This window comes from Perca flavescens, chromosome 3 (assembly GCF_004354835.1).
Source record: "Perca flavescens isolate YP-PL-M2 chromosome 3, PFLA_1.0, whole genome shotgun sequence".
Lineage (NCBI taxonomy): Eukaryota > Metazoa > Chordata > Actinopteri > Perciformes > Percidae > Perca > Perca flavescens.
In genome coordinates, this window is record NC_041333.1 from 34,352,802 (window position 1) to 34,376,689 (window position 23,888).

The 23,888-nt window shown below is 41.2% G+C and overlaps 2 protein-coding genes across 3 annotated transcripts in view; both read left to right on the forward strand.

Annotated features, from left to right (window-relative positions):
* On the forward strand, window positions 1-6,048 carry eif3k (eukaryotic translation initiation factor 3, subunit K). 2 transcript variants are annotated; one of them, XM_028573103.1, is made up of 8 exons: window positions 1-237; window positions 1,088-1,186; window positions 2,108-2,228; window positions 4,003-4,077; window positions 4,260-4,326; window positions 4,497-4,574; window positions 4,692-4,817; window positions 5,894-6,048. In XM_028573103.1, exons 1-8 carry the CDS (start codon window positions 176-178, stop codon window positions 5,923-5,925), a joined length of 660 nt encoding a protein of 219 aa, XP_028428904.1. In that variant the 5' UTR covers window positions 1-175; the 3' UTR covers window positions 5,926-6,048. The 2 variants fall into 2 exon arrangements, with proteins under 2 accessions (XP_028428904.1, XP_028428903.1); XM_028573102.1 differs by having other exon boundaries at window positions 3-237; window positions 4,000-4,077.
* Window positions 6,049-7,764: 1,716 nt separating this feature from the next.
* zgc:85932 (calpain-9) overlaps window positions 7,765-23,888 on the forward strand; it is a 33,885-nt gene continuing 17,761 nt past the window's right edge. The window contains exons 1-10 of the mRNA XM_028573883.1: window positions 7,765-8,246; window positions 15,013-15,082; window positions 15,555-15,673; window positions 16,197-16,330; window positions 18,060-18,228; window positions 18,431-18,502; window positions 19,379-19,470; window positions 19,738-19,812; window positions 20,781-20,932; window positions 22,149-22,294. Coding sequence (XP_028429684.1) covers window positions 7,992-8,246; window positions 15,013-15,082; window positions 15,555-15,673; window positions 16,197-16,330; window positions 18,060-18,228; window positions 18,431-18,502; window positions 19,379-19,470; window positions 19,738-19,812; window positions 20,781-20,932; window positions 22,149-22,294 — 1,284 coding nt within the window. The 5' untranslated portion in view covers window positions 7,765-7,991. The remainder of the gene's footprint in view (window positions 8,247-15,012; window positions 15,083-15,554; window positions 15,674-16,196; window positions 16,331-18,059; window positions 18,229-18,430; window positions 18,503-19,378; window positions 19,471-19,737; window positions 19,813-20,780; window positions 20,933-22,148; window positions 22,295-23,888) is intronic.

Below are 23,888 nucleotides of genomic sequence, written 5' to 3' on the forward strand. Positions count from 1 at the left end.
AAAAGAGGTGCAGAACTGTCGTGTCTACCTTCCAACCTTCCGGTGAGGTTGTGCGTCGCTCTTTCCGGTCCGACCGTTTTCTCCCTCCGCTCCGGTACCTTTTTCTACTCCGCGGCCCACGTGCGGATTTAATTCGGTTTTTCCCTCTAAAGTTTTCTGTAAAAGTTCGGACCAAATGTCGACGTCTTTCGAGCAGATGAGGGCGAACGTGGGTAAACTCCTGCGAGGAATCGACAGGTACGGATGGAGCTCTTAACGAATTGATAACCTGGCGAGATAAGCTAACGATAGCTTAGCCTGTCGGCTAATGTTTTTAAGCTAGCGTTTGTTGAGATGTCAGTGTGAGCCCATTCAAAGGCGCTTGATGCGCGATTCTTAAAGTTCTGTAGTCGTTACTTTTGCAGGTCTGATGTCAATGTAAACACTGCATTATGTATGTCAAAGTAAAATCACGTTATACCTGGAAGAGCAGATTGGAACAGCAGCTAACGTTAGCTAGCGGTGCTCGAGTGACTTGCCAACATTTTCCCCATTAAACCATTTTAAACAGTGGTGGAAGAAGTCAAATTGTACATAAAGGTCAACTGTAAGAGTACTCTTTGTGCAGTAAAATGGTCCCTGTTAGTGTTTCGGTTGTGCTCATTTTAACTCCTTTATATACTGTTGGGTAGTTTAATCTACAGCAGTGCATCATATTCTATAAGATCATCATATGTTTGTAGCGTCGCTGTCCTGTGAGAACCACGCATCTCTAAACAATTTTAAAACCTTTCATGGTGTCGTTTTAAAGACTTGTTATCTTCTAATTTAGATGAAGATAATTCATTCACCCCGAAATGTTTTTGAAAGCTGCCATTTGAAGATGACATCAACTTAAACAAGCTGATTCTTGTTGTCAAAGATATGAAGCCAAAACATTTGTTTCTCAGAACTGCTAGTTAATAACTTTTTTTGTCATTCCAAATACGCTTAATTAAAAGGTGCTGCAAATGTCTGCCCTGCAGTGTGGAGTGTGTATATCCACAGCACAGAAACACTGATTCATCCCTACTTGATTAATAGGTAATGGTCTTGTTTCTCCCCACAGGTACAACCCTGAAAACCTTCCTACGTTGGAGCGCTACGTGGAGACACAAGCTAAAGAAAACGCTTACGACCTGGAGGCCAACCTGGCTGTCCTGAAGCTGTGAGTTCCATCAGCCGCCATTCAAATACAGGCAAACGGTGTTAGCTGACACAGGGCAGTTTGTTTAATCAGCCCGTCACTTTGAGAATTATCGGGAGTCTCTTTGCGTGCACTGTCAAGGGAGCCAACATGGTGGGGGAAGTCCTGTTGGCAAGGGGAATAATTAGTTTTCTACTTACTATGTTGGTTGCTTTTCCTTGTGAATGTGTTTTTAGTTGTATCAACAATGAAGTTGTTTGTGTTTAGCTGGTTTCTATTGTTTTTAGGCCATGGATTGAATTTTTTTTCTCCACCGAACCCTACGCTTGCACTGCATGCGCTACGCTGGTCGACGTAATAACGACGCCTTTGGTTACGGGAAGGTGTTTACGTAGGTGGAGCGTTCAATGCAGTAGGCTGTGAGAAAGTGGAAATGGAACTCGTGAGCAGAAAAAGTGTTGTTTTGGCAGTACTTTCAGTCAAAAGAAGGCCATTCAAGTCCAGCTACATGTTCAATTTGCAATGCAGATTGGTGACGAGGACCCTAAACAATACACAACACCACCGCTGTTAAAACATTTGCGTATGAAACATCCAAACGAATACGAGTTGTGCATGAAGGAATCTCAAGACAGCAACTTCAGATAAAGGAAGGACAGTCCCAGCTAAAAACTGGTGTTAACCAGACAGTGCCTCTCCCGGGCTGTCAGCCATTCTCTCTGCAAATGAATGAGTCTCCCTACAGGCTGCTACTCGTTAGCTAACGTTAGTTTTCTAATTTCACCCACCCAACATGCCTTCATCATACACTGGTTAGCAAAAATAGCAAAAACTGATAGTCACATTTAACAAGATCAATGTTACATGTCCACCTAAGACCGGAAAAATAAAGTGCTTCACAAAGTATGTCAAGTGATTGTAAATACATCTTTACCTCTGCAGGTACCAGTTCAACCCAGCATACTTCCAGACTCCGGTGACCTCCCAGATTCTGCTGAAGGCTCTGACCAACCTGCCACACACCGACTTCACTCTCTGCAAGTGTATGATCGACCAAACACACGTATCCTTTTGGTGCGGTTTCATCTATCTCATGTCATCTGACTGGTGCAGCTTCCGTTTATTAATATGTGCACATTTTACGGCCTCCCTGACCGTCTGTACTGTACGACACAGGCCGAGATCATTGAGCTGTGAAGTGCAAGTTGACACAAAACTGATGATTAGGGCTGCAGCTATCGATTCTTTTTGTAATCGATTAATCAGCACTTTATCGATCGATTAATCGGATAATTTCTTTTTTGCGTTTTTTAAACAACCAAAACTAGGGGAAAAATCAACATTTGTATTGCCTACATTGCTTACAATATCATCTCTCAAAAATCTAAACATTAAGTGCTTTTAAGTGCCATATTACATTGTTTTTAAAGAATTTTTTTTTTTTTCAAATAATATCAACCTCAAACTAAGGCATACATTAAACATACACAAACATTCCATTAAGTTGTGCAACTTAACTTTCAGAACTACAAGTTTCAACCTGAGACTGATCTGAATATAGGCCAATATGTAAATATTAGTTATACTCAACCTATTTTCATTTATATATTTGATTATAATGTCACACAGCTCTGTTACACCTATGCTATTAGATCGATCAGCTGTTTCTCCGTAGAGAGAGAGAGAGTTCTTAAAATCAATTTGCGGTCACCACTACGTATTTTCTTGTTTTTGATTTTGGTAGTTGTTGTGTTTGGTGTAGTTTCATGGTCCATACGACCCTGTGATTTACTTTTGTCGGTCCTCTTCGTGGAATGGATGATTAAGTTAGACTCCATGTTTTCTGTTGAGATGCTGAAGCTCTGACGTCGTGCTATTATCGTATTATAAGATAGTTTGATTTTGCAGTAGACCTACTGTACAGAGTTTTAGTTTTAATTACGTTTGTACTGATTCCAAACTTTGGACACTTTCTGTTGTTTTCTCCAGCCGGTCTCTTCTCTTAGCCCCTCGCTATTACGCTCTGGCATGTGTCGCCAGCAGCAGACTGAGCCGCGTCTGTGCGACAGTAATAATGCTCCGTGCAGAAACACCGTCCGTCAGCGATACAACGATGGTAACATTGATTTAACGAAGCTTCGAGGCAAGTCATTTTGCATCAAGGTTTTTTTGTAATCAAATTATTCGAGTTATTCAAGGAATCGTTTCAGCCCTACTGATGATCACAGGGAACAGCGGCTGTTTGGTAGAGATTGATCTTTCTGGCAAAGATGGCCAGTGTTTCGTTTGTTTGTGTATTTAAGCACATTGAGACTCCTACTTTAGGTTTATACCTGTGTCAACTTTATTTTGTGCTGTCAGTGGAACCCCAATAGGTAAACTTTGTAACTTGAGTCGATCCTTTGTAACTGTTTTTCATAATGTGTATGTAATTGTATTGATTGTATTGTTTGAAACTCTTTTGCTGCTTCTTGGCCAGGACTCCCTTGAAAAAGAGGTTTTTAATCTCAATGGGACTTTCCTGGTTAAATAAAGGTTAAAAAAAAAAATGGAAAAGTATATCCCTATGTGTAGTAGGGCTGTGCAATTTATCACATTTTTTATTACGATTTCAGCTCTCTTCCAATTACAAAAACCAATGTCGTTGAGAAAAACAATTTTGCAAGTACACTCTTCTTTTTTTTGTCTTGTGTTCTGAAGGGGAATTCAAAAAGTTAAAACAGGAAAAGTATTAAGTCACAAGTAAATTTATTAAGTCACTAGTGGGGGGTGGGGGTGGGGGTTAGGCAGGTTCTGTCTTTGGATTGTGGTGCGTTTCCTTGACTACTGTGTCGCAGCAAGAGGAGCGCCCCATCAGACAGATCCTCTACCTGGGGAACCTGCTGGAGACGTGCCACTTCCAGAGCTTCTGGGTAACACACACACACACACACACACACACACAGTGTCATTGCTGACTAATCCATTATTAAATACCTCCTGACATCTCTGTCCTTCTGAGAAGTTTTTGTTGTCATTCTCTTTTCCAAACTTGCGAAAGACTTTGTTCTCTCGGTGTGATTTCATCATGTCCTCTTCCTCGTCTTCCTGACAGACGAGTCTTGAGGAGAACCGAGAGCTCATCGACGGCATTACTGGTTTTGAGGACTCTGTACGCAAGTGTGAGTATCCTCTTCTGACTCACCACGGTGGACGTTAAGTTCCTTTCCGTAAATATAACCAGTCTGTGAAAAACAACAGGAAACCAGCATAGTCATACTGGAACGATGCATATTAAACTGGTTTAAACACGATCACCATTGTCTGTCGTTGAAATCATCTTCCTCTTCAGTCATCTGCCACGTAGTGGGCATCACCTACCAGACCATCGAACACCGGTTACTGGCTGAGATGCTGGGAGACCCGCTGGGTAAGAAGTCTGGAAATATACAGGCCCGCTGCCCATCTTTAGACAATACAATGACGCGGTGACAAACCTGACTTAACTTTCCAGCTTCAAGCCCATTGTCTCCCTCTGTTTGTCCAGACACTCAGGTGAAGGTGTGGATGAACAAGTACGGCTGGACGGAGAACGAGGAGGGACAAATCTTCATCTTCAACCAGGAGGAGAGCGTCAAGCCCAAGAACATCGTGGAGAAGATCGACTTTGAGAGTGAGTGCTGCCGCTCCGATAAAAGACAAATGAGGCTAATCTACTTGAAATTGAATCAAATTAGGTGTCGCAAACTCCAGTATGTATCAAATGGCCTTGTGCCGGCTCTTTAGGTGAACCCGTTTATAACCTATGTAACACGTAACACTGCACTTTATCAGGAAATTAACATGACTAGTTTCACTTGTCGTGTGCTTTTGGGTGTCTGACTCCTGTTGTCTGATTGTTAATGCTGCAAGTTGCAATCTTTCCTGTCAGTTCATGAACTGACTTCAATTGCATGATTTTGCGCACACGTTTTTTTTTTTTTTTTTTTTTTTTTTTGCTTATGGTTGACTGCACTTCTAGTCTTCTTCTGCATTTAAGGGATGGTTGGGATCTTTTGAAGTGTGGCTGTATGAGCTACTTCTCCGTAATCAGCATGTTAGCTACAGTAGATGGCAGTTTGGAGGAGCAGAGCGGAGTACCGACAGGGAAGAGAAGAAATGCGCTGCTGTGGATGGGGGCAGAAGCTTAATGTATTTTACATAAGTAAATCCGTATCAGTTTACGCTATATTTCCACAGCTTTATTTTGCCGTCACACAACAGTGTTTCCTTTTTAGGATTTTTTTGTTTTGTTTTGGTGCACAACTACAAACCCAGTAAGAGAAACTAAAAGCAATTACTGTCTGCAAAAGTCAAGAAACCCAATTATAGAAAAGAAAAATCTACATTAAAAAAAACTATAGAATACATGTACAATATATCTCGTTTTAAAATGTACAAACTGTACAGTTTGTGCAGGGAATTGCTAAATTAGCTAGGCATGTGCAAAAGTTCACAGTACATTGCAATGGAGATAGTAGACCATTGTGATGTGCGTTTTCCAGTACTACATCCAAAAATCCATGTCTCCACCTGGTTGCGGAAGTAGATTAAAGAGATCATAACACTCACCTGGATTTAATCCAGTCATATTTCATACAGATGAGCAGGATGAATCGGCATGTCTCAAAATTACAGAGTTATTTGTTTCTATGTTGACGAGTGACTTCTTTCTCTGTTTTCATCTCTCGCTGTTTTGTCTTTTCTCAGGTGTATCCAGCATCATGGCCACATCTCAGTGATGCATACACACACACACACACATATATACACGCACACACTCACACATTAAGCAAGACAGATTGAACCAGGTCATTTGTATTCATAATCACTCTTTTCTCAATAAAAGTAATTTATCATTTACAGCCTGTGTCTGTGTTTGCTGCTCTTTAAACATTCTTACATCCTTCACATCTGTTGCTTTATCATGTTAACTCCTTTCAGTGGAAATGTTTGCATGCTTTTTCCAGAAATCCAGAAATTCCAGAAATGTTTATCCAAATGATGTCAGGGTGTTGGTTATGAAGCCAAATAAAAACCTGATATGAATTAGGGCACCGGGCTTAAAGCCGCTGCTTAGACTTTAAGTTTAGGTGTTGAACTATTGCTTAAATTCTCAGAAATTGGCCGTTGATCCTTGCCATAAAAAACATTTGATTCTAAGGTCCTTTACACAAAAAGCTTTTGGTAACCCCTGGTTAGAAGGTCAAGTGGTGGAAGAAGTACTTAAATCTTGTACTAAAATAAAAGTAGCATAAAATGTACAAATCCTGCATTTAAAGTTTTACTTAAAGTGACAGTGTGTTGGATTTCGTGGTATATCACAGTGAGGTTGCTGATTACAGCCAACTGAATAGCCTTTTCCAGGTGTGAAGGGAACCTATGGTGGCCTTCAGGGAATGTAAAAAAAGCCTAAAGACCCTCTAGATTCAGTGTTTGATTTGTCCATTCTGGGCTACTGTAGAAACATGGCATAAATGGGGCACACTGAATCTACACACCTAAATCTGTGCACACGTATAGCTCAGTTGGTAGAGCGGGCACCCATATATAGAGGTTAACTCCTTGATGCAGCAGGCCTGGGTTCAACTCTGACCTGTGGCCCTTTGCTGCATGTCAAAATAAAGGCAGAAAATGCCCCCAAAAAATAAATCTTTTTTTTTTTTTTTTTTTTTTTTTTTTTTTTTTTTTGAACCGGGCCTAAGTCATATACACTGGTCCTTGATGTTAAAGTGCAAAAGTGTCAACATCAAAATATAAAGTTCCAAATGTAAAAGTACTCTTTACGCAGAATGGCCCATTTCAGAATATTATATACTCACCTGAAGGATTATTAGGAATACCTGTTAAATTTCACGTTAATGAAATTATCTAATCAAGCAATCACAAGGCAGCTGCTTTAATGCATTTAGGGGATTGTAATTATTGATGCATGATATTATATTACATTATTATGTGTATTTATCTGAATCTGCAAAGTAACTTGTAACAAAAGTTATCAAAAAAATCTATACGTTTAAAAAAAAGTTAAGAAAATGGAAATACTCAAGTAAGTAGGCCTACCACTACCTCAAAATTGTACTTAAGTACAGTACTTGGGCACCAAGTGATGGTTTTATCATTTTATCTTTTTGTTTTTGTATCAAAAGTTTAAATATGTCTGAAAATATACATAAACATACGGCCAACGTATTTCATTTAATTAATTCAATTATGAATCTAATGTACACAATAGTAATGACAGGCTTACTAGCCTGTAGTTAATGTAGCCACTAAGGTAGCTGGTGGTATCCATAGATAGCTCCAGATACAGATTCACAGTGCTACATGCATGTTTAACATTCACACATAATGTATAAATATATATAAATATGTCAATAATTATTATTTATTATACGTAGAGCACCATAAAAAGGGTATGTATAAAGGCTTTAGGCCGTCCTACACATTACTGTAGGCCAAGTTTAAAATGCAACTCAATTTGATAAAATATGTAGCCTAAAATATGTATCCCTGCTCCGTCTTTCTTTAAGCTAAGGGGTCCTTGGCCTAAAAAAAAACCGTTCAAGACACCTGAACTAAACTATACAAACTGTGGCAGTGGCTGGCTGACACGGAATCGCATACTAGTAAACTCAGCAACACCAGCCACACCTTTCGCGCAGGTGAGCTCCTACCTGTCCCGTGTAGCTTCCCTACAGGGCGTGGCGTCTGTGGATTTCTTGTCTTCTCAAAGTAAACAAAATTAGAAGTCGGAAGCTCTCTCGGTTCAGAGTGTGTTGAGTAGAGCACCCAACAGATTTCTAACATGAGAAAGTCGTCGCGGAGCTCTTCGTCTGAAGTCCCCCTCCCTCCGCCGCAGGACGATGATGTGGACTCGGTGTGCTCCGACGAGCTGTTAGGCTCTCATTCCCGCCGCTGGCTGGCGGACCTCATGACCCGGGGCAAGCCTGCGGAGAGCGGGGACGTCCACACGACCGGCCGGGACGGACTCTTCGTGGACCTTCACTTCCCTGTGGGAGAGCTGGAGATGCCGTCCGGGGTCAAGTGGAAACGACCAATGGTAAAGAAAAGGTGTAAACTAATCCTCCGCTGTGGTGGCTTCAAAATAGACTCAAAGTTGTATAGGTAACAAAATGTAGCCTACAGGTACATTGGCACTACCTAGGCCTACTTATTTACATGCAACTGATTGACATGCTGATGCATTGATATTGAAACAGCATTAATATGATATGACGCAGTAGGCTTGGTGCCCAGTAGTGTACAAAGTATTTCAAATTGTCTCTATATTGAAGAACAAAATGAAAATGCTCTTACATGTATTTGTTAGAGATATTCGTTAGAGATAAAAGCAGAATAATAAAAATAATCAAACACAGTGAAATAAGCCACTATGCATAATGAGTACTTCTAATTTAATTTACCTGATAACATATGTATGTACTTTTACTTAAGTAAAATTTTGAATGCAGGAACTTTTACTTGGACTATTTCCACCATGTGGTATTTCTAGTACTTCTTACCACCACACTGAGTACAGGAAAGTAGTAAAACTTAGTACATTAACTCAAGGAACTGTACATTAGAGCTGGGCAATATATCGATATTATATCGATATAGTGATATGAGACTAGATATCGTCTTAGGTTTTGGATATCGTAATATCGTAATATGACATAAGTGTTGTCTTTTCCTGGTTTTAAAGGCTGCATTACAGTAAAGTGATGTAATTTTCTGAACTTACCAGACTGTTGTAACTGGTCTATTATTTGCCTTTACCCACTTAGTCATTATATTCACATCACTGATGACTATTTATCTAAAATCTCATTGTGTAAATTTCACTTTAATGCAACTTACTAGGTTACTTCTATAAGCAGTACAGTACTTGAGTACATAGGCCTAAATGTATACTGTCTTCTAACAGTCTGGATAAGATAAAACCCGGTGGTGTAAGTACACAGGACCTTTATTGAGTAAATATGTGACATATCAAACAGACATCTCTACGTGAGCTAAAAGCTACTCCTCTCTGGAGTGGTGGCACAATCAAAGTCATTAAAGCACCCATATTATGCTCATTTTCAGGTTCATAATTGTATTTTAAGGTTGTACCAGAATAGGTTTACATGGTTTAATTTTCAAAAAACACCATATTTTTGTTTTACTGCACAGCTCTCTCTCACTGCTGCAGATCCTCTTTTCACCTGGTTTCTTTTTTAGCTACAGAGTGAGACCTCTTTTCATCTTCTTCTTCTGTACTATCTTTGATTGCACTCGCACATGCGCAGTAGCTCAGATGTAGAGCATGTCAGCTAGCTAACTCTAGAGACAGTAAAAGAAAGGCTGTTTCTCCAACTTTGGTCAGTTACAAGGCAGGATTAGCTGGGAGACTTCTAAATGAGGGCGCACATATAAGTAGTTCTTTTGTAGATTATGGTGAACTTGTGTGTGTTGTAGCCGTGCTTTGCTATTGAGAACGAGGTAGCATGCTAGCGTAACGCTATGAGCTAACGGTTGCGGTTAGCCAGCTCGTTTTGGCTTGTGACGTCACAAGCCATGCCGATTTTGAACAGCTCACCAGGAGACTAAAGGCAGGACACATTCAGAAACCAGAAAAAAGTTTGTATGCGTGTGGAAGCACCAGAGACACAAAAGAACACCCCAAATCCCAGAAAAAGTGTTTTTTTCATAATATGGGCACTTTAAAGGAACACGCCGACTTATTGGGAATTTAGCTTATTCACCGTAACCCCCAGAGTTAGACAAGTCGATACATACCCTTCTCATCTCCGTGCGTGCTGTAACGCTGTCTGACAGCTCCAGCGGCATCAGGCCATCACAGAACATGCAGGTGAATGGTTCCGTACTATAACTGTAAACAAACCAGGAACTATATTCTCAGGCGGAAGTATATAGTACTTGGGCGGAGTGATATGCTCGCAGCAAGCCTGTCTGAGAATATAGTTCCCGGTTTGTTTACTGTTAGAAGACGGCTGTGTCTCATGTTACGTTGTTTTTTGTACACGCTGTGACTATACAAATCACAACATGTAAATAGGAACATGTTGGCGTTATTTTGTCACTTTTGTCACAATTGGGAGCAGTAGGCTAGTTGGAACCAGTTACCTGCAGGATCTGTGCTAGGCTAAGCTAATGCTGGAACCGTCAGACAGCGTTACAGCACGCACAGAGATGAGAAGGGTATGTATGGACTTGTCTAACTCTGGGGGTTACAGTGAATAAGCTAAATTCCCAATAAGTCGGCATGTTCCTTTAAGGTTACACTTGGAGTGGTGGTTGCTGTATTCTAGTAATTATTTGAAGTTATTTCTCCAGATTCCAGAGTCGAAAATTTAATTTAACAATTTAGAAATGAAATAGAAAAAAATAAAGTAAATACAAATCATCTTTTTTGTTTTTTTTTACAATGAAATGAATAAATACCAATAGCCTTATTATGGCTCCAACCAAAATGTTTTACAGTATTAGTATCCAGAAGTTCGATGAGTAGCTTTAGCTGTGTAACTTAATGTGCTGGGGGTAAACAACACAACCAGAATGCTTTACAGCACAGTATAATGCAACCTAACAGTGTCTCTGACCAGTGGTGGGAATGTAACTAAGTAAATTTACTTAAGTACTGTACTTAAGTACAAATTTGAGGTACTTTACTTGAGTCATGCCACTTTCTACTTCTACCCCGCTACATTTCAGAGAGAAATATTGTACTTTTTACACAACTACATTCATCTGACAGCTTTAGTTACTAGTTACTTTACAAATTAAGAGTTTTTTTCACAAAAAACACATGAAGTGTATAAAATACAGGGCCCTATTTTAACGATCAAACGTGAAACGCAAGTAGCTTTGTGGGCGGATCTTGCTATTATACCGCCGGGACAAATGACTCTTGCGCCTGACGCAAATCTAAAATGGGTTGGTCTGAAGTAGCTAGGTGTGGTTTTGGCGTAATGGCGGATTGCTATTATTTTGCCTGGCGCACGCCAGCGGGATGCAGCAAAGTAATAAATGCCCGTCGTGGACGGGTGGAGATGTTGCTGCGGCCTCTCGGGCGCATCTCCTCAAGTCTGGAGAGGATTGCTGCAGCCATGGAGCGTGGGCCTCCAAACGTACCACCTGCTCCTGTTGTGACCCTTCCTCCTCCCCCCACTCCATCTCCGTCCACCCGCTCCACCAGGAGCGCATCGAGTGTCCAATCCCACCGTAGTTCAACATCACGTCTCCTTAAGTCCTCTAATATTTCCTCATTTATGTCATCAACACATCCATGATTCATGGAAATGTTGTGTAAAACACAACAAGGAAGAACACAAAGAATGCTGCGACTTTTTGAGGACTGTACTGTAAAGTGCCTCCTGACATTTTCAGTAATATTTTTCTTTTTCATGCTACATTATGGCCAAGCATGCGCCCCTAAAATAGCATCTGAATAACACGCTACTGACTTTAGACTAGCACCACTACCTTTAGACCAGGTTTTTCCTGGTCAGTGGCAGAATTGTTTTCTGAAACTGCAGAATAGCACCAGGGAACGTTTGCGCCTGAACACGCCTCCTCTTTTCGCTGAACCGCCCCCGGGAGCGCAAATACATTTCTTAATTTACCGACGTGCGTCTGTGGAGGGAAAAGTCCGCTGTGCGTCAGGTGCAAAATAAGAATTATACATGCGTCGGTGTACAAAGGCAATTGCGCTGAGTGCAAGATAGGGCCCACAATGTTTTATTATAATTGAAACTAGCCAACAAAAACGGCCTAAGTCCAGATGAGATGATTAGACCATTAAACACACAACTGTTTGGATCCTTTACACTTTCTAATATGTAAGGATTTTTCTGCATCTAGAACTTTTACTTTTAATACTTTAAGTACATTTTCCTGATTTACATTAGATTTTACTGAACAATGAGTACTTTTACTTTGAGTACTTTTTTTTCTGATAATACTTATATTTAAAGGTCCAATGTGTAGGAATTTCTCCCATCTAGCGTTGAGATCGTATATCACAATCAACTCTCTCGCACCACGCAGTTGAAAGTATGTATTACAGCTACAGTAGCCTTCACGCTTCAAAAAGTCTTGCTCTTTTCAATTTCCTTTGTCTTTTTCTGGGCAAAGAAGAAGAAGAAGACTCCTGTTCCCGAAATTTGGATTTTGAATACGTGTGGTCCTCCATGTTTCCTTCTTCAAATTTTCCGGGGGCCGGGAAGCTACGATACCTGTTAGCAGCATTAGCAACTAGGGCTGGGAAAAAAATCGATTTGATTTAAAAATCGAGTTGGTAGGTCAAATCGATTCATATTTTCAAAAAATCGATTTTTTAGATTTTTTTTCAGTCCAAATACAGTATAAATAATTTGGATGTTTAACAATCTTTGTTGCACACTGCACAGTGACTTTTCAGTTAGAGAAAGTTTTTGCCTTTGCAATTTTGTTTATGTTGATGCACTTTAATTAAATACAATAAATATATATTTTTAAAATATATTTACAGTTCGTAGTTATTTTGTTTTAAATGGAAGGGGGTAAAAATCAAATCGAATCGTAAATCAAGTTTTTTATAAAAAAATCGCGGATTTTTTTAGGGGAAAAAATCGCCCAGCTCTATTAGCAACACCTGACAGCGAAAACGCGAAAGGCGGAGCAATATGTCCTGTATGTCCCTTACCGTCCCTTATTTTAAGTGAATGTAGCCTTCTGGCAGTCTGGCACATGTCCTGAGTACTCCTTCAAACAACATGTTTGAAGATAAAAGAGATGTTTTGCCAAGTTTATGCCACATTGCTCTTATAGCTGATCTTAAATAATGAGCTGCCGCTCCCTTTGGTTCTGCTGTTCAGACACGTTTTATTCATCATCATTTGATGGTTTTCCTCTCAATCCTCTCTCTCGTTTCTTCTCTTTCGATTCCAAAAACACGAAAGGCGGAGCAGCATGTCCTGTATGTCCCTCACCGGCTAACGTATTTCAAGATGGCGCATGAATATGGAGCGTCTACCCCAAGGGGGTAAGCTTTGCTTCAGAACTCAAACCTCCTACGTCGCCATTTTGACGCTACAAAGAGATCAACTCCCGTTAGCATTCCACTAACTAGCATACATTTTGGCGCCACTTTGACAGCGAATAACTTTACATCTGAAGCGTTAAAAGACTCTATTTGTCCGTTGTTTATTTCTAAAGAAACAGGACAATGTATAAAAGGCTCCATTACCTTGTACCTCACGTTATGGCTCCGTAGCAGATGTTTTTATAAAAATAGGCTAACGATTGTGTCATAACCACGGACTTACTATCGCATAGTAGAGGAATTACCATACAGTACATGAGAAGCTTGCAGGCAGTTTGGACTTACATTAGCTGTTTAGGTTTAATTACTAATGTTAACTAGCATTTTAGTTAGCCATTATTAGCCTGTACCCATGTTATCTCCTTACATATACCTACGCTCTCCGTCTCTGTAAGATTGGGAATGATTGACATTTCTCTTGGCACAGCTACCAGAAGTTTATAGTATCAAATCATAACAAGAGTTATCTCGAGACACTTTACAGATATAGTGGGTCTAGACCACACTCTATAATTTACAAAGCCCCAACAATTCCAACAATTACAGTAATTCCCTCAAGAGCAAGCTCCCTCTTGGGAAGAAACTTCGGAAAGACCCAGGCTCTTGGTAGGCGGTGTCTGACGGGCCGGTTGGGGATATGATGAACAGTGGCGATAATAGTCAAATTAATAATGGAACAGTGACTTCGAAGCAGCAGGGTTCAGCAGGAAGCAGCATGACATTGCAGGGCACCGCTGAGCTCGGCAGGGAGTGCAGCAGGACCACGGCGACAGCTGCAACCAGGACCTTGGTGCCAACGTTCTCCAAGGAAATACGCTGGGGGAAAAAACATAAGGACTCCGGGGAGTAAACTCCCCAGAAGCTAGAATTAATAACAAGCATTTCTTGGATGGGATGCACACAAATGGTAATAGAAAGGGAGAGGAGAGAGCAGCTCAGTGTGTCAAAGGAAGGAAGGAAGTCTCCCGGCAGTCTAAAACTATAACAGCGTAACTAAGAGAGACAGGACATAAGGAGAGGTAGCCTGTTCGGGCTTTGAACTCTCCCCTGCCGGATCGGGCTTTGCTGGCCTGCCTCCCTCTACTTTTGTTATATGTTATTAATCTAACAATTATGAAGAGAAGCAGGTGGGCCAGGTAGGTGGACACTGCAACTCCTCACTCCCTAACTATAAGCTTTATCAAATAGGAGAGTTTTAAGTTCATTCTTGAATGAGGTGACAGTTTCTGCCCCCCGAACCCAAATTGGGAGCTGGTTCCATAGGAGAGGAGCCTGATAACTGAAGGCTTTTGCTCCCCAAGAAGGCTATATTTAAACTCAGGACAGCGCCACGTCTGACAAATACAGATAGGATTGGAGATGAGAAGTTTAACTGACACATAACCGCGATCAGCTTGGCGGGAAATTAAGAATCAATGCTAGTAGTCAGCAACATAACCAATCAACTCATTTTAAATGAATGTAGCCTTCTGGCAGTCTGGCACATGTCCTGAGTACTCCTTCAAACAACATGTTTGAAGATAAAAGAGATGTTTTGCCAAGTTTATGCCACATTGCTCTTATAGCTGATCTTAAATAATGAGCTGTTGCTCCCTTTGGTTCTGCTGTTCAGATACGTTTTATTTATCATCATTTGACTGTTTTCCTCTCGATCCTCTCTCTCATTTCTTCTCTTTCGATTCCTCTTTTCTCCTCCTCCTCCTATTGGTCAACCTTCCTACTCCCCTGCTGTTTCCAGGAGATATGTCCGTGCCCTCAGTTTGTAGTGGATGGGGCTACGCGCCTGGACATCCGCCAGGGGAACCTCAGTAAGTCGACAGCTGCTGCTGCAGCGTTACACAATACAGTAAGTTCAGACATGATGCGTCCAAAAGGCCCAAGGGACTCTTTGCCCACAAGACAGTTGAGTAAAAAGCATTATCTGTGAAATCAGTGAAATCAACATTGGTATTTTTTGTCATATAGATTAGGCCTGAGGTCAGGTGAGTTGACCCTCCACTACATTTTTGATCAGAGCTTTTGCCTGGAAATTTTTTTTGTTTGCTTTTGGATAGGGCTGGGCAATATATCAACATTATGAGGCTAGATATCAGATATAACTGAGTGCTAAAGAGGACGCACCAGTTGTGTCAAATTTGGGCTAAAGGCGGCTGCATATGGAGGACAAACAGGGCTTATAAACAGTGTGTGACAATCTGTGGTGAGATGCAGGCTTTAAGGGATGAAACCGCCCTCCTCTGCTGATAACCTGACTTCACTTCTCCAACCTCCTGTCCTCAGGTGACTGCTGGCTGCTTTCTGCTATCGCGTCTCTCTCCATGCATCCCTCCCTGCTCAAGCAGGTCATGCCTCCAGGACAGAGCTTCCAAGACGGATACAACGGATGCTTCGTCTTCAGGGTAAAACATCTGAAGGCTGCCTAACACGCTCAGAAAAATTCACACACATCAGAATAAGACAAATATACTCATTAAATAGCCATAGGAAGAATACAAAAATAATTAGAATAGGAGTAATACTACTAATAATAATATGTACACTATAAACACACCCTTATTATATACAGACAGGTAAAATATGAAAATAAATATATACAGATATACAGATGAGATAAGGTGGGGATGAATAGAAATGGCATATTGCACAGTAGGAGGTGACACAGAGTAATAAATAAATAAATATGCATCGTGCAGAATATTGTCAAATAGTGTAGTAGTGTGATACACACATTTCAAAGACAATCACACAAAATGATTCTTTCTTTATTTTTTTGTGTTTATGTTATGTTTGCTTTCATCTAAATGACCATTTCGTCCACGATCGCAGATTTTGGGAAATGTCTTTTTATGACGTTTGTGGAGTTGTTGAAAGCAGGCCACTGGTATTGTGACAAAATAACTCTTTGTCTCTCTCTCTCTACAGTTCTGGCAGTACGGTCAGTGGGAGGAGGTGAAGATAGACAACACGTTGCCGACTCAGGACAACAAACTGATCTACCTCAACTCCCCGGAAAAATACGAGTTCTGGAGCTCCCTGCTGGAGAAGGCCTACGCCAAGTCAGTCCCTGTCAATCAGAGAGAGAGAGAGTGTGTCTGTGTGTGTGTGTGTGCGTGTGCGTGCAGTGGTGTAGTCTACATGATACGCAGGTAGACGCAGTATACCCCCTAAGAAAGCTCCAGGATTTCCATATACCCACTTAAAAATGTTACATTACATGTTATTTAGCGGACGCTTTTATCCAAAGTGACTTTATTTAATTGCTATAGATCAGAGGTCGCACGCCTCTGGAGCAACTAGGGGTTAAGTGTCTTGCTCAGGGACACATTGGTTGATGTATCACAGTGGGAATTAAACCTGGATCTTCCACACCAAAGGCACGTGTTATATTCACTGCGCCATCACCACCACTTATTATGTTTAAGTGTCACCACTTATGTTTTCCTTCACATAGGCTAAATAAAGGGATTTCCACTGTAAATTGGTGCATTAAAGTGTATCAGAATGCAGCAAATTAAGTCTTTGACGCTCAAAATTTCCCTGGGGGAGGACACCCAGACCCCATATGTCCATTCTGGTCCACATATTTACATAGTACAGTATGCCCGCTGTGTGTGTGTGTTTGTGTGTGTGTGTGTGTGTGTGTGTGTGTGTGTGTGTGTGTGTGTGTGTGTGTGTGTGTGTGTGTGTGTGTGTGTGTGTGTCAGTAGAAATCATTATCTCATTTGGATGTAATTGCAAAATAGTAATGTGAGAACAATAACATCCCAGTAATTCCATCCATCCATTTTTCCCATGGGTCCCTCGAAGACATTTCATCACTGAAACAAACACAAAAGAGGGAGGAGAGTGCTTCTAATGTAAAGACAAGACATATATACAAATTTATTTCATTATCAAATGGAAAACATTGCCAGCCTCTCAGGGTAATTATAAGAGCAAATACTTTAAATGGGTGATACATAATTCGAGTTGTAATGAGCCGGTGACACTTCTCTGAACAACACCCTCTGAATAAACTTTAGGAAGCAATTTAGTTGGGATGCTGGCCATTTTGCCCATTTGTAGTCTGTTGTAGATGTAGTCTGCCTTTAACCAATGTTTCATAAGTTATCGGATTTGCAAAAAAGTCTGCATTAAGTACCTTTTTTTTCACCAGAAATCCCCTTAACCATACATAACAAACATGGAAACACATACAGATGTTTTGCATGAAAAACAGCAGATGTGCCGTGTCTGTGGAACCTTTCTTGCATTCTGTGCAGTCCTTTCACCTGTCCAGATGAATGAAATACTTTGTTGTAGGCTACATATCTCCCTCAATCTGCTTCTGGGTTTGAAAATGTCTTTGGACATGTGCTGTCTAGCTCCTTTGCTGTCTGACTCAAGAGGTTACGGTGGCTATCTTGCCTGTCTGTCGGCATTTGCTCTTAATTAGTCATCTGAAATTCACACACAATTAAACGTAAGCAGTTATTTGTGAGAATTGCGAAAAAATGTTTAGCAGGTCTCTTCGATGGGACTTTAGAGCAAACCATGCAGTGTTAACTCTGTGACATCCTGAAGTCCTTTCATCTCTAAATATCTTTTCTTTGGAAAAATTGGAAAATCTCTTTATTTGTTAATCTATTTACCATTTACCGTCATGTTTTCTTAGCAAATTTATTTTCACTCAATAACCTTTGTATGCCCAATAGGACCTTGATTGTGCATGTGTCGTTTATGTGTCCGTTTACCACCTGGAATCTGTCTGATGTTTTTGTCCTCCCTGTGCCTTTTTCGTCCCAGGCTGAAAGGTGGCTACAGAGCTCTAAACATGGGCTTCCCTCACGAGGCCATGGTCGATATGACGGGTGGCGTGACTGAGGTCTTGAATATCTCCGAGATCAGAGAACTGCCGGCCCGCCTCAGCTACCTGCTGGCTAAAAGAGCGCTCATCAACTGCGCTAACTCCCAGGTACGTTGAGGAGGTTAGCGATGGCATGAAAGGTGGAGGAACTTGACTGACTTGGTATGTCTATAGTTTCTAATCCCTGGACCTGCTGATAAACGCTGACTGAAGCTGAACATGTTCCCAGGAAAGTTTTAACTGTGTTTGATGAGTCCTGGCTTTTCCTTCTGTTCTGACTGTGGGTTGGATGTTTTCTTTTTGCCTCCAGGGTGAATTGGAGAAAAGGAATGCACTGGGGATCATGTTCAGACATGCCTACTCTCTGACTGCAGTAGAGAAGGTAAATCATTATTCAGCTTGACTCACCCTAGTCTCGCTTTGCCAGACCATCCTCCACAGCACTGCGAGGGAGGGTCTGGCGAGTCCACACAGCATTCTGGGATGGGAGAAAAACGTGCTCTGGTTTATTGGCATTTCTTTAAACCAATCACAATTGTCTTGGGCGGTGATAAGCGTCGAACAGAGCCATCCGGCCTAAAAAAGGGACATTTCTGGCACAACAAGAACAATTCGGAAGTGGAACTTTGTGGATATAGAGTAGACCAAAAACATTATATCCACCAGAGATGGGGACTCGAGTTTGAGACTCAGACTTGAGTTGCACACGCAGTGACTTTAGACTTGGCTTAAGAGTCGTCCTCAAAAGACTTACGACTCGACTCAGACTCTAGACGCGGGAGAATCTTTACTTTTAGGCTCAAACTAAAGAAGCGCTGAATGCAAAACATGTAAGAGCAAGATAAAGGATTCTGGCACCTGAAAACGCACCCTGATAGGTTAGAAAACATGTTTAGCTCAGCTTTGGCCATCTAAGCTTAGCTTGCTTCTCGCTTTAGCTTTGACCTACAACACTCTTTATAACCACAAGAGACTTGACTTGGACTCTAGCTAAGAGACTTGTGAGCATCTCTGATGTCCACCAACGGTAAATGCTTCACATGACCGGACCACAATTGTCTGAATTTTTAAATGTGAAGCTGCAATAAAAGATGCAAATGTGCACTTCAGAGAGGAAGAGTGTAACTCTTTTTACTGAGGCTACAAATACTGAAATCAACCAGACTAAAATTTAAAGCATTTGTAAACGTTGATCATGGCCTGTTCTTCCCACTGTTCTCACCTTTTCTTTCCGCTGGTTTTTCTGCTCCTCTGCCAGGTGAAGACAGCATACGGCACTGAGGATTTGGTCCGAATCCTAAACCCCTGGGGCAACACAGAGTGGGAGGGGCCCTGGAGTGACATGAAAGGGTTGGTACACACAGGGTTTCAATGTATTTGATAAATTTTAAATGAAATGAAGAAGGCAATTTACAAGATTAATAGGATTGCGCCCTCTACAACTACCTGAAATATTTTATGTGCTTGCATTTGCATCGATCGTTTATCAGATATGTACATGGAAATATGCAGTGGTGGAAAGCAACTAAGCACATTTACTCAAGTACTGTACTGTACACTTGTACAAGTAGAATTTTGAGGTACTATTTGTGTGTCTGTGTCTCTCTCTCTGTGCAGTCCAGAGTGGAACACAGTGAGCTTCGAGGAGCAGAAAAGACTGGGCAGAGTCAGTCGGGAGGACGGGGAGTTCTGGTGAGTTTAGACATGTGAACGTCTCTCCGTGTGACGACCGGCCATCACTGTTGACTCAGACTCTGACTGCCCGCCTTCTGCAAACACGAAAAAACAAAACACTCCGACATGTGAGTCTCAACTACAACAAGAACCACAAGGGGAACAAGGAAACTAGGAAAACAAGTTGGCATAACGATCACTTTTGTCATGCACGGTTGCTTTTTATTCTCATTTGTCAAAGAAGGAAAAAAAAGCAGGCAGCGTCACGGTAGCAACCCTTCAACCAGCTAAACTACCTTACAGGGCTCGAAAAAAAGGATTGCATGGGTGTCCCCATCCCCCACTCTTACTCGTGACTCGTGTCGTTCGGGATGGTTGCGGGACGGTAAGCACGTGTTTAAGTGAATTGTAAAACTGTGAAGCTTTTAGGGGCCGTCCACACAACAACAGAATGTTACGAAAATGACGTTTGTCGCCTTTTCTAAACTACGCTGCCAGTTATAGCTGGCAACTAAACACACAATAAACAGACAATCCTAGTGTTAAATAAATGTTCACCTATGCTCAGCAATTGTGTGTCTCATTTGTTAATATTATGAATTAATAATACCAAAAACAACAACACGATATGGACATTATATATCGACTATCGGCCGCCCTGCTCTCTCAGCCATTGAAAAACCCATATCCACCTGGCTGTTTTGCAATTCATTTGTGTGTCTATCTCCAGATTATTTGAATCGGCAGGCTAACAATAAGCTAAAGGCTAAGGCTAGGTTAACAGCCGGTATCTGCAATAATATCTGAATCATGCAATCACACTGTCGGATAGCCGACTTCAATAACATCATAAGCCAAAAACCAAGGCAACAACGAGCATGTGTGCATCACTTTTTAGTGTCCCCAGGAAACAGTTGACGTTGTTGTTGAGCTCTCAGGGCCACCGTATATTTGAGCAGACTCACCAGTTTCTCTCTCTCCGTCAGGATGTCGGTGTCAGACTTCCAACAGAACTTTGATTTGATGGAGGTGTGTCACCGGACTGACAAATCGGAGACCAGGGGACAGCCATGGCACTGCATAATGCATCATGGGAACTGGGTGCCGGACATCTCAGCTGGAGGTCCTGCCAATGGACGTAAGACACATAACAATGCACGATGAAACTCTGTTTTTATTGTTCTGTTTGTTAAGAACACATCAAGTTGAGAAAAATGTATTTGTACTTCTCACAGTACCAACTGACGGTTCCAGAATTAGCTTAGCCCAGCACAGATCCTGCAGGTAACTGGTTCCAACGAGCCTACTGCTCCAAATTGTGACAAAAGTGACAAAATAACACCAACATGTTCCTATTTACATGTTGTGATTTGTATAGTCACAGCGTGTACAAAAAACAACGTAACATGAGACACAGCCACCATAAGTCCGCGTGTTCCTTTAACAAATATATGCACCAGCCCATTCTTGTAAATCACTTGGCACAGGAACATTAGTTTCAAATTTCAAGTTATTTATTCTCATCAATTTTCATTCCTAGATCTAAGGCTCCCTCCAACATTAAATATGTATACAAAGAACTCACGCAAGTAAAAAAGAATCTAAGCCATAAAATAGTGCAGAAATGAAAATATAAGAATACATATAAAATAAATATATGTATGTATTTGTGGTAGATGGGTGAAAGAGGAGCTTGAGACATGGCAGCCGTCTCTGGAACTGAACATTATCTAACATCTAAGCAGAAGGGTTACAGGTGCTGAAGGAGCATCAAGGAGGTTTGCTCTTTAAAAGTTCAAATTAACCCATTTCAATTAACCATTTGTCCTAAAAGATGAGTTTAAGACCTTTATTCACATAACATAAATATACTTTGTAGATATACTGGAGTCAGCTAATTGCTTTCCAGATGTGACGTTGCTCTCTGGGAATTAAAAGGAATTAACTATGTTGAAATGTTCTTTTTCTTTAACTTTTTAACATCAGATTTGATGTAACCACAGCCCACTGCACAAGTGTTGGTTTGAATGAGAGTCATTGTATGACTGCACATGAAGGTGGTCGTTTGCACATGGGAGCCTCACGTGTCTTTACAACATATTAACTCCGAAATGCACGTTTTATGAATTTGAAATCAGTGAGTTTAAAGGTAGATGAAGTTTTTCTGCTGGCCAGTTGTTGACAAGACTGAGGGAAACGCTTCACATTCATATACTCACTTCAGTTTATGGTTAAAGGCTAATTGTGTGTGTGTGTGTGTGTGTGTGTGTGTGTGTGTGTGTGTGTGTGTGTGTGTGTGTGTGTGTGTGTGTGTGTGTGTGTGTGTGTGTGTGTGTGTGTGTGTGTGTGTCAAGGTTTCTTCTGGCAGAACCCTCAGTTCTACTTCAATCTGTCAGAGGTGGACAGGGACCAGAAGACCTGCTCCTTTGTTTTGGCTCTGATGCAGAAATACCAGAGACGTAGGGGCATTGACCTGTCTATAGCCCTGCATATATACCTGGTACACACACACACACACACACACACACACACACACACACACACACACACACACACACACACACACACACACACACACACACACACACACACACACACACACACACACACACACACACACACACACATGAAAAAACATATCCATTTATAAAATACAGTTTGTTTTCCAAACCTTTTGACTTGTGACCTCTAATACTAAATCAATGTGTAGTTTGGGATCATGTTGATGAGACATTTCTCCTCTAAACTTCTCACTTTGTTTTATTTATTATTTTATAACTGTTCAAATTATCCAATATTAAGATAAGAAAAAAGTCCAAAAACTAACCACAGATTTGAGTATGAGAAATGATTTTTTTCTTGTTTCCTCTCCCATTAATCATCTCACGACTATAGACTGTGTATAAAGATGGACGACGCGTCCCCACTTCCTCCCACTGTTCAAAGTGAAGCAAAAATATAGATAGAGATAGATATAGATATGGCTGCTTCCATCTTGTAGTTTTGGAGCCAGAGTCTGCGCAGTAGGGATCGGGCGGTGGAGTTGCCGTATCAAGGTCCCGCCCATACACCAATAGACCAATCGCGAGTCAATCCCAGCTAGGATAGAATGATTATATAGGGTATTTTACACTGTTCCTTAAGGTCTCCTAATGGGGTATGTAACATTGGTTGGGCTGAAAATTGCCCGAATGCTATTTTATTAGGCCCTTAACTACCCTGTGAATATGGCTCTATTTGGAACAAGAGCTTTTCTTCCAAATCTGGTATGCTCATGAATATTCAGAATGAGCTACGCGCTGATTGGTTTGAGCAAACTACATAGAAACACATGGGAGACTCGACAGCAGGTCTCATTGCAAAGTTATACATTGTTTGTCGGGCTATTACGTTATTAAATTCACTTCTGAGACTTTTTTAAGCGAGAAATCAACTATATAAAGCTCAAATATGGGACGTTTTACGAAAAATTGATGGCTTTATTGCAAATTTGGTAAGACTGTGTGTCGGAGTTCAGCTGCCGGTGCTGCCTGTGTTGCTGCCTCGCTGCACGGCCTGCCTTCCTCCACAGACCCCGGCCTGCTGTGAGGTAGCTGGAGCTCCGTCACGCCTGGCAGCCCACAGCACTCCATACCCGCGCAAAGTCACCGTTTTGGGGTTAATGGACCAAACGCTGCTGCGCTGACAGAGCTCCAGGGCCTGCAGCTCCCCTCTTCCTGCTAGATAAATGGCCCGTGTGTGAAAGTGATAGCGCGGTCAGCGAGCTTGTTACACCAGCAATCTCTTACCACAGTTCCAGTTAATCTTGGCTGGCTGTCAGCATAACTAGCTATATTTACAGTTTGAATTTTGTCACGCCACTTATACAACATATCTCTAAAGGTCTTATAAAGCTAACAACGGTGTCCGATTTCAAGTTAATGCATTTTTGTGAAGATTAGGGGTTTCGTTATCTATGACTGTCCCTTCAATCCTAGCTATGTGTGGCTAGCTACAAATCACAGATAGTTAGCTTCATTTTTGGCGTAATTTCTGTATATTTACAGTTTGAATTCCATCACGTCACTTATACAACATCTCCCTAAAGATCTTAT

Coding starts and splice junctions, on each gene's coding strand:
- eif3k (XM_028573102.1), top strand. CDS start 176: ATGTCGACGTCTTTCGAGCAGATGAGGGCGAACGTGGGTAAACTCCTG. Junction 238..1,087: donor CTCCTGCGAGGAATCGACAG/GTACGGATGGAG, acceptor TTCTCCCCACAG/GTACAACCCTGAAAACCTTC. Junction 4,818..5,893: donor GGAGAAGATCGACTTTGAGA/GTGAGTGCTGCC, acceptor GTCTTTTCTCAG/GTGTATCCAGCATCATGGCC.